Source organism: Myotis davidii, unplaced genomic scaffold (assembly GCF_000327345.1).
Source record: "Myotis davidii unplaced genomic scaffold, ASM32734v1 scaffold573, whole genome shotgun sequence".
Taxonomy (NCBI): domain Eukaryota; kingdom Metazoa; phylum Chordata; class Mammalia; order Chiroptera; family Vespertilionidae; genus Myotis; species Myotis davidii.
Window position 1 is genome coordinate 4,645,300 of NW_006285997.1, and position 11,396 is coordinate 4,656,695.

Below are 11,396 nucleotides of genomic sequence, written 5' to 3' on the forward strand. Positions count from 1 at the left end.
TGTTTGTTCTTTTCTTATTAATCCCTATGTCATGTTTAAGTCATTTAAAAAATTGCAAAAAGAAATAATAAATAAAAATTACAAATACATTTTGAATGGTTTTTCATAAAAAGATAAAACATAATTTTATGGGCAAGTTAACCAAAACACTAAATCTGTGAGGTGTACTAATGTTTAAGTTAGCCATCTATGCAGTTTTTCCTCATAAGATTACAGCTTTTAGAATTGTAGTATTTTATATATATCCATTAAGTATAATCAAGACTGTCTAGCCCTAGCTGGTTTAGCTCAGTGATAGAGCATCGGCCTGCAGACTGAAGGGTTCCGGTCAAGGCACATGCCTGGGTTGCGGGCTCAATCCCCAGTAGGGGGCGTGTAGGAGGCAGCCGATCAATGATTCTCTCTCATCATTGATGTTTCCCTCTCTCTCCCTCTCTGAAATCAATAAAAATATTTTTTAAAAAGACTGTCTAGAGTTTCTCCATTCACGTTTTTTTCACAGATAAACCTGAATGATTAAACGCAGACCCCACTCAGTGATGGCTGACCTCATATTTACTAAGATTCCAAATTCTTTCCAGTCAAAACCGCCTGAATTAATTCCCTATAGTCTTTCAACTATAGTCACAGAGGCCACCACAGTACACATTTGGTATGTGTTTTAGTTTTGAAGGAAAATTTTCAGATCTGAAAATGCGTGCAACACGAAAAGCTAACTTCTGAAAGGATGCTGTCAGTCTTTAAGGACGTTACACTTTACCTTGGTGAAGATGGCCAGAGGCATGCCGTACTGGTCCTCTTCTAAACCGGAAATGAGCCCTGGGAGCAGGACCACCTGGCCCATACTGGCTTGAGGCTGTACAGTAATCGGAGCACTGTCTGAGGGCACCGACTCCCTGGGAAAGGAGTTTGTCTGTTCTGACCCCACCTGGTCCCGTTCTTTCAAGGTGGGTTCCTCTAAGACGCTAGGATCCAAGGTCTCCCAGTCACTTTCTGAAGACTCTGGAGATGGACGAGAAGGAGGTTTCAAATACGGACTGGTCTCGCCGAGTCCCTGCCCTTTGCTGCTGTCTTCTACTGGGAACAAAGGTTCTTCCATTGTGATGGCAGCATCTCCAACGTGGTTTCCTGTCGGGATTTTCTGGACAGTTTCCGAGTTGGTATATGCAATGTTAGGAGCAGACACAGACACAAAGTCGTCTGCAGGCGGGGTGTTTTCCTGAAGCCCAGCATCTTCAGACATGCTCTTTCGAGGCTTGTACTGAGAACAGTCCCTGAGACCATGTTCGATCATGCCTAGGACGTAAACGATGGGAGGACAGCTTAGTTTATAATGAGGAGGAAGAAAGTAAGAGTTGTGTATTCTATTCTAAGCAGCAGAACTCTCCTATAAAAATGTTAAAAGCTATGCCTGCATACATTCCAATGAAAGATAATGAAAATGTCAGACAACAAAAAAACTACTGCCGAAACAACAATGTCATATTAACCCTGATGAGTTTATCCTTCAACACTTTTACCACTGAAAGTTCCAGCACAAGCCAAACAACAGAAAGAATAGATACTGCTACCCTCTTACCTGGAAAAAGGGATAACACAGTCATCAGGGCACCCACCAATTTATTCACTGGAGAAATATAAAAGAGAACCTGAAATGGATTCAATGACAATCAAATTAGAACATCAGAGTCCACAACGATACTTAAAAAAAAAAAAAAAGAGGGAGAGCGGACAAAACTCTTCTTTACAGAAGATTAACAGCTAATTAATGACAGAATTAGAAAATCACCAGGTAAAAATTACCAGTGGACATTAAAACTATTGGGAAGGGTTGCTGGACAACAGGATATTCACAGAGATTCAAATTCATCAACCCAGAGGTAATCTATTAATTGTAAAGGGAAAACCAAGTACCTGACTATGAAGAAATCTGGCAACCACCACCTTACTCAAACAATTAAACTTCACATCAAAAATAATAGTACAGGAGGTGGGTGGGAAGAGATCAACCAAAGGCCTTGTATAGTACAGTTATGGGCCCCTTGAAGTGGCACCCTGAAGACACACCACCACTTTGGTCCTCAGATTTTAAAAAAACAAAAAACCCAGCCCTGACTGGTTTGGCTCAGTGGATAGAGCGTCGGCCTGCGGACTGAAGGGTCCCAGGTTCGATTCCAGTCCAGGGCATGTACCTTGGTTGCGGGCACATCCCCAGTAGGGGGTGTGCAGGAGGCAGCTGATTGATGTTTCTCTCTCATCAATGTTTCTAACTCTCTATCCCTCTCCCTTCCTCTCTGTAAAAAATCAATAAAATATATTTTTTTAAAAACCAGTTTATAGGACATTATTATGACATATGTGGAAATTTAAAAATGGACTTCAATATTAGGTATCATTGATTGTATTAATGTTAAATTTCTTAAACCTAAAAATGATATTTTGGTTATGTAGGTATACATACCCTTAATTCTTAAGAGATATATCCTCAAGTATTCAGGGATAAAGTATCATGATATCTACAAATGACTTTAAAATTATTATGATTTTGGGGGAAACGAACATATATAAAGCAATAACGCAAAAGTGACAAAATGTTAACAACTGGTAGATACAGATGAAGAGTGTAAAAGTGTTCACTATATTATTATTCTATCAACTTTTCTGTAGGCTTGAATTTTTTAGAATAAAAATTGAGAAAAAAATCTGAAACAGGATTCAGTTAGTGATTGCATTGAAACAGTGGTAATAATTAAATTCGTTGAAAAAAAAACAAGCAAAGATTTGCTTAGGTGAGTTTTTTCTCTTTTAAACAATTACATCATTTAGTGACACTAAAGTGCTATCTCACAAAGCATAGCACCCACAATTGTGTTCTCCTTACACACTGGTCTTCTTTGAGGAGTAGCTTGCAAGGAAGAAAGTAAATCTTGCATTAAAAAGGATGTCCTCATTCTATTAAATTGCTATAAAGAATGTAGGGGTGAGTTGCCACATTAGATAACGTTTATCTTATCATAAATGCCATTGCATGTAACTAGGCTAAGTATTATTTTGCAAAACTTTTGTTTCAGATACATATATCCCTGTGTGCTCGAGGTTGCCATGTAAAACATTTTTTTTTTATTATGGGTTGCAATAAAAAAGTCTGAAACCTATAACTCGACAACAAAAATATAAACAACCTGATTAAAAAAGAGGCTATGGACTTGAATGGACATTTCTCCAAGAAAAATATACAAATGGCTGACAAGCACCTGAACAGGTGCTCCATCTCACTAATCATTTGGGAATGCAACTCAAAACCAGGAGACCCTGCCTCACCTACTAGGATGGTTACTATCCAAACGCAGAAAATGACAAGTGTTGATGAAGATGTGGAGAAACTGGAACCTTTGTGCTCTGTTGGTAAGAAGGTAAGCGGTGCAGCTGTTATGGATAACAGTGTGGTGGGTCTTCATATTGAAAATGGAACTACCATAGGATCCAGCGATACCCCATCTGGATATAAACCCCAGAGAACTGAGAGCAGAGCTGAATTCCATAACACTGTCTCCTCAAAAAAGAGCGCATGAACTTATGCTTCTATGGCAGTGAACAGGAATATGGGCTTCAAAAGAAAAAAGAAATAAACAAAATAAATGAATAAATAAATAAACTAAAATAAAAAAGAATGTGGGCTTCAGCTCATCACAATTTGATAGGCAAAAACATTAATTTACACTTTATCATTAGTTTTAATTGTATATAATATTTAAGAAATGTCAGTAAATGTTAAGTATTCCATCCTGCCAAATCTCACCTTTTTTTCAAGAAGAATTAATTTAAACAGAATTAAGACCTAAACAAAAAAAGAAAGACTGCATTAAAATAAGGAATGCAAGCTTATTATTTGCCTTTTCCTGTCTGCAAAGATATCATATATCATTTAATTAATAATATTAAAATAATTACAGTGCTTTAAAAATTACATTGAAAATCATGAATTTATACTAAGAAATTAAATATTATCTGTGTCCTCTAAAAAGTGTGAAAACCACTTAAATCTCTAACAAATTGTGTTTTTGGAAGGAGTTGTGCCATTTTTGCTTGAAATATTGCAAGCTCCTAAAAGGGTAGGAACTACTCATTTATTTCTGAACTAGAGGCCCAATGCACAAAAATTTGTGCAAGAGTAGGCCTTCTTAGGGTCTCAGGTTTGATTCCAGTCAAGGGCATATACCTTGGTTCCTGGCACATCGCTGCCAGCACCAGCTTCCCTCTGGCACCTGGGACCCAACACGGGCTTCCCTCCTCCGGCCACCAGCAGGCACCCGGGACCCCGGCTTCATCAGGAAAGATATCTAGAATGATGTCCAGAAGACATCTGGTCTAATAAGCATATTACCTTTCTATTATTATAGATATGTCCAGAGCATTCACCCAACAGATACCCAATAAATGCTTGTTAAATGATCCACGTGTGCAGGCCCTAGTCAACACATGCTTCAGTACTAAGAGCAGAAGTAATACATATAGATATTCTACTGGAAAATGTTTCACTCATAAGGCAACAAACAAAATATTCTGCAAGATTAAAACATGTGTCTTCCCTCTCTAACTTCGTGGTACCTGAAATTACAAAGACAATGAGAAAAAGTACTCTATTCTACATCACTGACAGTATTTGTATACATTAGAAATCTCTCTCATACAAGCACTACCAGCACTTTTGGCTCTGTGTCATCACGAGAGATGTCTTAGAAGAGCTGAGATGTGGTCATGCCACCATCTGCGATGGACCGTGTAGCACATGGGATCTGCCCAGTTTAATGTGCGCACTTTTAGGACAGAAGTTAAATACGTACCTTGTGTCGAAAATGAAGCACAAGATCCCGAGGAGACAGACCTACAAAGTTAACGGAAAAGGAACCTGTAACTACACGCTGCTGTTTTGTCAAAAAAGTGTTTTTTTTCTCCTCAAAGGAGAGTCAAGGAAAAAAAGAAAGTAGGAATATGCAAGTATTAAAATACTATACAGTATCTGATCACGTATACATGTACCCAGAATTTATCACATTACTAACAGTCAAATGCAGCATTGCAATGATGAAAAGGCAGAATTGTCTGCAGTGAGGGCAGTATCCTAAATCTGGGTTGCCCAATCCAGTGGCCACGGAGCCCTTGAAATGTGCCAAGTGGGACTGACAAACTAACCTTTAATTTTATTTAATTTGTTTTACTAATGTTATACTAATGAACAAAATAAACTGATGAACAAAATAGATCCAGAGGCATGGATACATGGAACAGACTGACAGCTGTCAAAGGGGAGGGGAATGAGGGACTGGATGAAAGAAGGTGAAGGGATTAGCCAAAGAGCACATATGCTTAGCCCCTGGACACAGACAACAGTGTGGCGATGGCCAGAGGGAAGTGGGGGGGGATGGGTGAGGTGGGGAAAGGTGGGGAAAATGGGGACAGGTGAAATAGTGTCAACAATTTTAAAAAAGTAAAAAAAAAAAAAAATCCTATTATAACCTTTGCCAATATAAATACTGGCTAAGATGATGTGTAAGGAAGCAGCAGCATCATACGTTGAAGAGTTTAGTTCCATACGGAAATGTAATTCTGATCATGAAGTTTCACATGCAACTAACTCGGTGCTCCAAACGAAAAGAAGTGCGGCGTTTCTTCCCACTTGTCAAAAGCTACTCACCCAGATACACTTGGGACCCCTCCAATGACGTTCCTCCCAAGGAGCTGTTCATATGTTCATAGAGTTCCTACAAAACAGATTCCGTTTAGACATTTTGGGCACTGAATTAGAACTATGATGATCAGGAAGAAACTGGTTCTTTAGTTGAGGCCGTTTGTTTTGCCAGGCCCTAAATGTATTTCTTTTTATTTTTAAATATATTTTTATTGATCTCAGAGAGGAAGGGAGCGGGAGAGAGATAGAAACATCAATGATGACAGAGAATCATTGATCAGCTGCCTCCAGCATGCTCCCTACTGAGGATCGAGCCTGCAACCCAGGAATATGCCCTTGACTGCAAATTGAACCTGGACCCTTCAGTCCGCAGACCGATGCTCTATCCACAGAGCCAAACTGGCTAGGGACAGGCCCTAAATTTAGAAACAATCCAGGTCTCTCTGAAGACTTGCCTTGCTCTTTCCATCCCTGCCTCTACATTTTAGACCTTGATTCATTCACATGGTGCTAAGGACTCCTGGATAAATTGCCCCTACTTCCCTGTTAAATACCTAACTGTCCTAGTCTCACTAGAATCCATGAGAGACCCATGTTCTACCTAGTCATGGCAGCCTTGAGAAAAACATGCTCTCCATTTCAATAAAACAGTCATGGAGTTTTCCAGGGTTTTGCAATGGGGGTTAGGAGCCAGAAGCCGGACACATAAGCATCCTGAGCAGGGTATTAATAAGACAGATAGATTTGGAGAAGCAATGCCATAGCAAAGGGCTTTTATTAATAGAAACATTTATGTCAGTTGCAGTCATTTGCATTATTTCCTAATAAAAGGCAGGTTGGTTGCATGTAATAAGTATGAACTGTACATTTTGGGCCGATCCCTATCCCTTCAATGTTATTTTCAAAGAAGAATGCCTTTCTTAAGGTAATAAGTGATTATCTTTCACAATATTACTGACAGGATTTACTCGATTCATCCATCTGTCTTCAGCCAAACACATCTGCAGCGGGGTACAAATTTACCTTTAGAATGGAAATTTGGGAAAAATCCTTCTCTTCAAAATATGCATGTGTAATGAGCTGAAGTTTTGCTTGGAGCAAGCCATAGAGAGGCTTAAAGAAAAAAACAAAGAAAACTGCCGTTAGTATGATAAGAGTTAAAAACAAACACCCCACAGCCTTTCAACTTGAAGAGAACAGGAAGAAGGAAGTTAGTAACTCTCAACGTCAGGGTCCTATTATTCACGACTGAGAGCCCTGACCTCACTCCTGCTAGCTGCCTGGCTGGGTTGAAGGTGCTGCATTCACTCAGAGGGCAGAGGTTGAGTGTGGGCACCAATCTCCTAGGTCTCCCCATCACTCAGCCGCATAACTGGGCACGTCACCCCTGCATACCTGCTTGCTGCTGCGAACAAGGGTATCTGAAAAGACAAGACCTTAAGGAGCTGCTTTCAGAATCAACCAACCAGGGTGAAGCACTTAGTAGAGTATTGGGCACCCAGAAAGACGTAGATGTTAGCTATTATTCTCATAATTTGAATCATAGTCTAATTCTGCACATGGATCTGCTGGCTTTGGAGACATTTAACCATCCTGGAAGCAGCCAGTTCTTACAGCTAGTTGAACATCCACAATTACACTTCGTTTTCTGTCCTCTGTGGAGGCTTGCCTCTAGTCTGTGTCCTCTATCATGATATTTTTGTATATACTTGGACAAGGTTATTCTTTAGTTCTTAATTCTCCTATTTAAGACCCTCTCTTACCATTTCCATCCTTTTATTCTTAATGTTCTTTTCTAGATGTTTTCTGCTATGTCCTTTTTAGGATGCAGAGACCAATGCTGCATATATTTTTTTAATTAATTAAGACAGGTAATACTGGAATAGTTCCCCCACTACTCCCAGTATTCCTGCTACTATATCATTATTACCATCTGCGTATAAAGTCAGCATATTTTAATCTATAGACTACCATGCCCTATGAACCACCGACCCCCTCAGTGTGAGCTGGCTCTCTCCACTCCCCATGCCTGTCTAGAGACGGACAGGATAGGTTTTCAGCCCAATTTTACCACTTAGTAGTTATATGTCTACGAGAGACATCGTTTTCTCTGAAATGTATCGTTATTTGTAAAATGAGAACAGTAAATACTTGTATCTCACAGTTGGTATGAGGATTATATCTAAAATGACAATTATATCTAAAAAGTGTCTGATATAGAATTAATACCTGACACATAGGCACTAGATAAATGACATTTATTTTCATTATAACTGTTCTTTGAAGAATGATTACTGAGTAAGCTTTTCAACACCCTGCATTTGCTTTAATACCTAGTACTCCTATGCTTTCTTTTCGTTGGTCATCTGACACAATATAAAAAAAGTATTTCACTGATGTATATTTTTCAGGCCACCCTTCTAGAAACTGTACACGGATCAGGTTAGCAATCTACCACTTTCCTGATATTTATAATCATTCTTTTCCTTGACTATTCTTGCCCTATACTTAAAGTTACTATCTTGGAAGAAATATTCTGATCCTCAAAATCTTATTGTTAAGGCCAGTAAGTATTAAATTATTATTCTTCAGATATTTTCTTTGTTTTTAAACTTAGTAATAAAAACCAAGATAAATTATCTCTTGCAAAACTCAACTTATATTAAACAAACTACATTTAAATTGTCTGTGGGTATAAGAAATTGGATAGTTGCAAGAGAAATAACTGAACAAAATCTACACACATTTGGTGACTAAGCTAGTAAAATATTCTCATCTTTTGTTTAGGTTAATGGCAGAAACATCTATACAGTAGGTCCTCGGATTACGTCAGAGATCCATTCCTACGGTGCAATGTAATGCAATTTTCACCGTAAGTCGGAACCCACCTACATAAGCACCCACGTCACTCACATGGAGCACATACACAGCAGTAATGAAGTGAAACAACAACAAAAATTTAAAAGAAAGATAATAATTCCTGACCTTTACTTGTGGTAAATAAATAATAAAACACATAAAGCATATATGTACATATGTCGAAATGACGGAACTTTTTTTTTTATAAATAAATGGGAGATGGCGACACAACCACGAAACGACATACGTCTAGTCCGATGTAACCCGAGGACTGTCTGTATTCAGTAATCATATAGATCTAAGGTAATTAACATGATAGAGACCTGGATTTTCCCCACAAAGGAAGTTTGGGTATTATATATTACATGTAGGCTTAGGTATCTGGTGTTATTGGTAAAGGTGTTATCATCCCGTTAGTAATAAAAGTGGAACATCACACTTTTTTCTGTGATTTAATGAAGAGAGATATAAAAAAGTAAATGTTATATATTCCTTTAAAAAAATAAAGTTAAAATGATGATACACTTGCATCTGATCAACTTGTTCACAGAAGAAGCAATTTAAAGCACTATTATAGTGCATTTCATTATGTACTTCCCTTCCTCAAACATTTTCAGTTTTTAAAGAGCAGGTTAAGGCTACAATTTCATCATAAAAGAGTCATGCACTTCTAGTATCGTCAATAAAATCTGAATATGATTATAGTACTTAGAATTTTAGTAAAATGTTATTTATTCAAAGTCTTGGGAACAAAACAAAAATGTATAAATGAAATGTACATTTCGATCAAGTGCCACCTCCTGCCCCACAGCCTATCTATGAGATCTTCTTCTCTGGGCGGAGGGCAAATGAGCATGAAACTGCTGAAGGGCAAAGAGAAAGAGGAGCTGCGAGAGTCTAAATATTGAGCCCCTGGAGAATCTGGATGTATTTTCTGGATCTGTCCTTAGACTAACAGTGCTGATCCTCGAGTGGGAATCTGTCATGAGAGTTTAACAAACACGTTAATAGGGAGCGATCTGGTTTCTTACCAGCTTGCTTAGAACACAGACGCTTTTCTGCACGGTCTCTCTGGTGACATCTGCATGCCGGACCTTCAACGCCTATTACAAATAGTCATTATTAGAAATACTTAAAAATAACCATTCTTCAACATAAAAATAGCAAGTAGATAGAAAAAACATTTCTTGCATTTGGTTAATTACATTCAAAAAGCATTTACTGAGAATCTCAGAAAATGTTCATTGGATGAATAAGTGTCCGTCGGCCAGGGCACTACTTGCTGGAATATGGCAGGCGAAGGGAACAGTGAGAGACAGTTGGTATTATGGTGGACAGACGGAATTTACAGTCTGACGGAGAATACTTTATGTGCAAGTTGCCACACTCAATGCAAATCAACCATCCTTGTTCTGGTTGTAAAATGGGCTGCCCTTTCAGAACCACTGTTTCTGGTGAGAAGGAGATAGTTTAAGAGACGACAAAACAGCTTTGTGAAGGTGGCTGTCCTCGGCACATGGAGTCTGCTCTGGAGGCTGGTATTGCAGCCAGCTCTGAGCCAGGGACACATGCCTCCAGGACCCCGAGGATGACCGTGCGAGCTCTCTCCTGCTCTCCGCTCGCAGAAAACAACCTGCTGAGATCAGCTGCAGGCGAGGCTGTGAGGGAAGTGAGAATGACTTCCCTCCCTACGCACTGCCTGGCAGCTCTGGGATCTGTCCTGAGGACCAAGGAGCTTCCCTGCCTTCCACTGGCTGAGGACTAGTGGTCGCATGAAGCCGGGAGTGGAGCCTTCCCTCAATCTGTTTCTCCCTCTCTACCTTGCTTGGATTCATTCATCAGATCCCACCTCCTTCAAAGGGAATTCAAGTCCTTCTCTTAGGCTCTGGGCCCCTCTGATATCTGGCTTATCTGCCTGGTCATCAGAGGAGGCTAGACAAACTTGGAGAAAAGGGCAGCCCCAATATACTCTGGAGTGGGTCAGACCCGGGGGAGGGGGACAGGCAGTATGAACTGCCACCTCAAGGTTACACAGAGCATGGGAACTGCTGATGGAACTGTAGGGGAGTAGAGGGAGTAAAGGAACGGGCTCCCAAGAAAGGACAGTAGCTCAATTCATCTCATAGAAAAGCGTGTAAGGGTGACAGTCTGTGAAGAAATCAAATGCACAAAGCTACCATACAGAATCCCCTCCCGCAAAACCCCAGGCTGCTCAGAAGCAAACCATAAAAGGGGAAGCTGCCCACCGTGGTGCATGTGAATTTATTAATTAGAGCTATTAAGCTGGCAAGCAGTTTAAGAATGATCACAATCTTACCCATAGATAATTAAGATAACGGGCAAGTAGTGTGGAGCTACTCTAAGTACTTTCTACTACTTCTAAAATGCTGCTTAAAAAAAAACAAAAAACAAAAGACACCCATTACCACACCATTTCTCTAAGTTATACACCAAACACTAGAACTAGGAAGTTCAAGGACACCATGAAATTTAAATACAGTATTTTCCAGACAAATGACTAAGTTTGGTATCACTATCTGAAAACAATGTGCAAAATATCACACGATACACATATAACAATAATCACCCATATCAACTCACAAAGACATTTATGTGAATAAATTGTTACTATTGGGCAAACAGCTACAAACCGTTTATAAAAATTTAAAAACACTATCACAGGTCCCACATATGCATGTCCCCAAATTTTACATTTTAGGTGGGCAATAGCTAAGAAAGAATTTTCAAGGTTTTTTTTGTTGTTCACTGTAACTGTCATACCTTGGCTTCAATCTGCCGATAGCAAGAGATACCATATACGGTGGCTCCATTTCCATTTCTGTGTGGC

The 11,396-nt window shown here is 39.3% G+C and overlaps 1 protein-coding gene across 4 annotated transcripts in view; it reads right to left on the reverse strand.

Annotated features, from left to right (window-relative positions):
* The window catches only part of AVL9 (AVL9 cell migration associated), a 27,252-nt gene that overhangs the window by 13,568 nt on the left and 2,288 nt on the right, over positions 1 to 11,396 (reverse strand). For 2 of the 4 annotated variants that reach the window (XR_001512771.1, XM_006757217.2), the window contains exons 3-10: positions 11,330 to 11,387; positions 9,580 to 9,651; positions 6,713 to 6,802; positions 5,696 to 5,762; positions 4,845 to 4,885; positions 3,800 to 3,838; positions 1,580 to 1,649; positions 761 to 1,296 (exon numbers count right to left, since the gene is read on the reverse strand). Coding sequence is in view for 3 of the 4 variants with exons in the window: in XM_006757217.2 (XP_006757280.1) it covers positions 761 to 1,296; positions 1,580 to 1,649; positions 3,800 to 3,838; positions 4,845 to 4,885; positions 5,696 to 5,762; positions 6,713 to 6,802; positions 9,580 to 9,651; positions 11,330 to 11,387 (973 nt within the window). In the remaining variant the exon portion in view is untranslated. The remainder of the gene's footprint in view (positions 1 to 760; positions 1,297 to 1,579; positions 1,650 to 3,799; positions 3,839 to 4,844; positions 4,886 to 5,695; positions 5,763 to 6,712; positions 6,803 to 9,579; positions 9,652 to 11,329; positions 11,388 to 11,396) is intronic. The other 2 variants (XM_015559716.1, XM_015559715.1) reach the window with 2 other exon arrangements.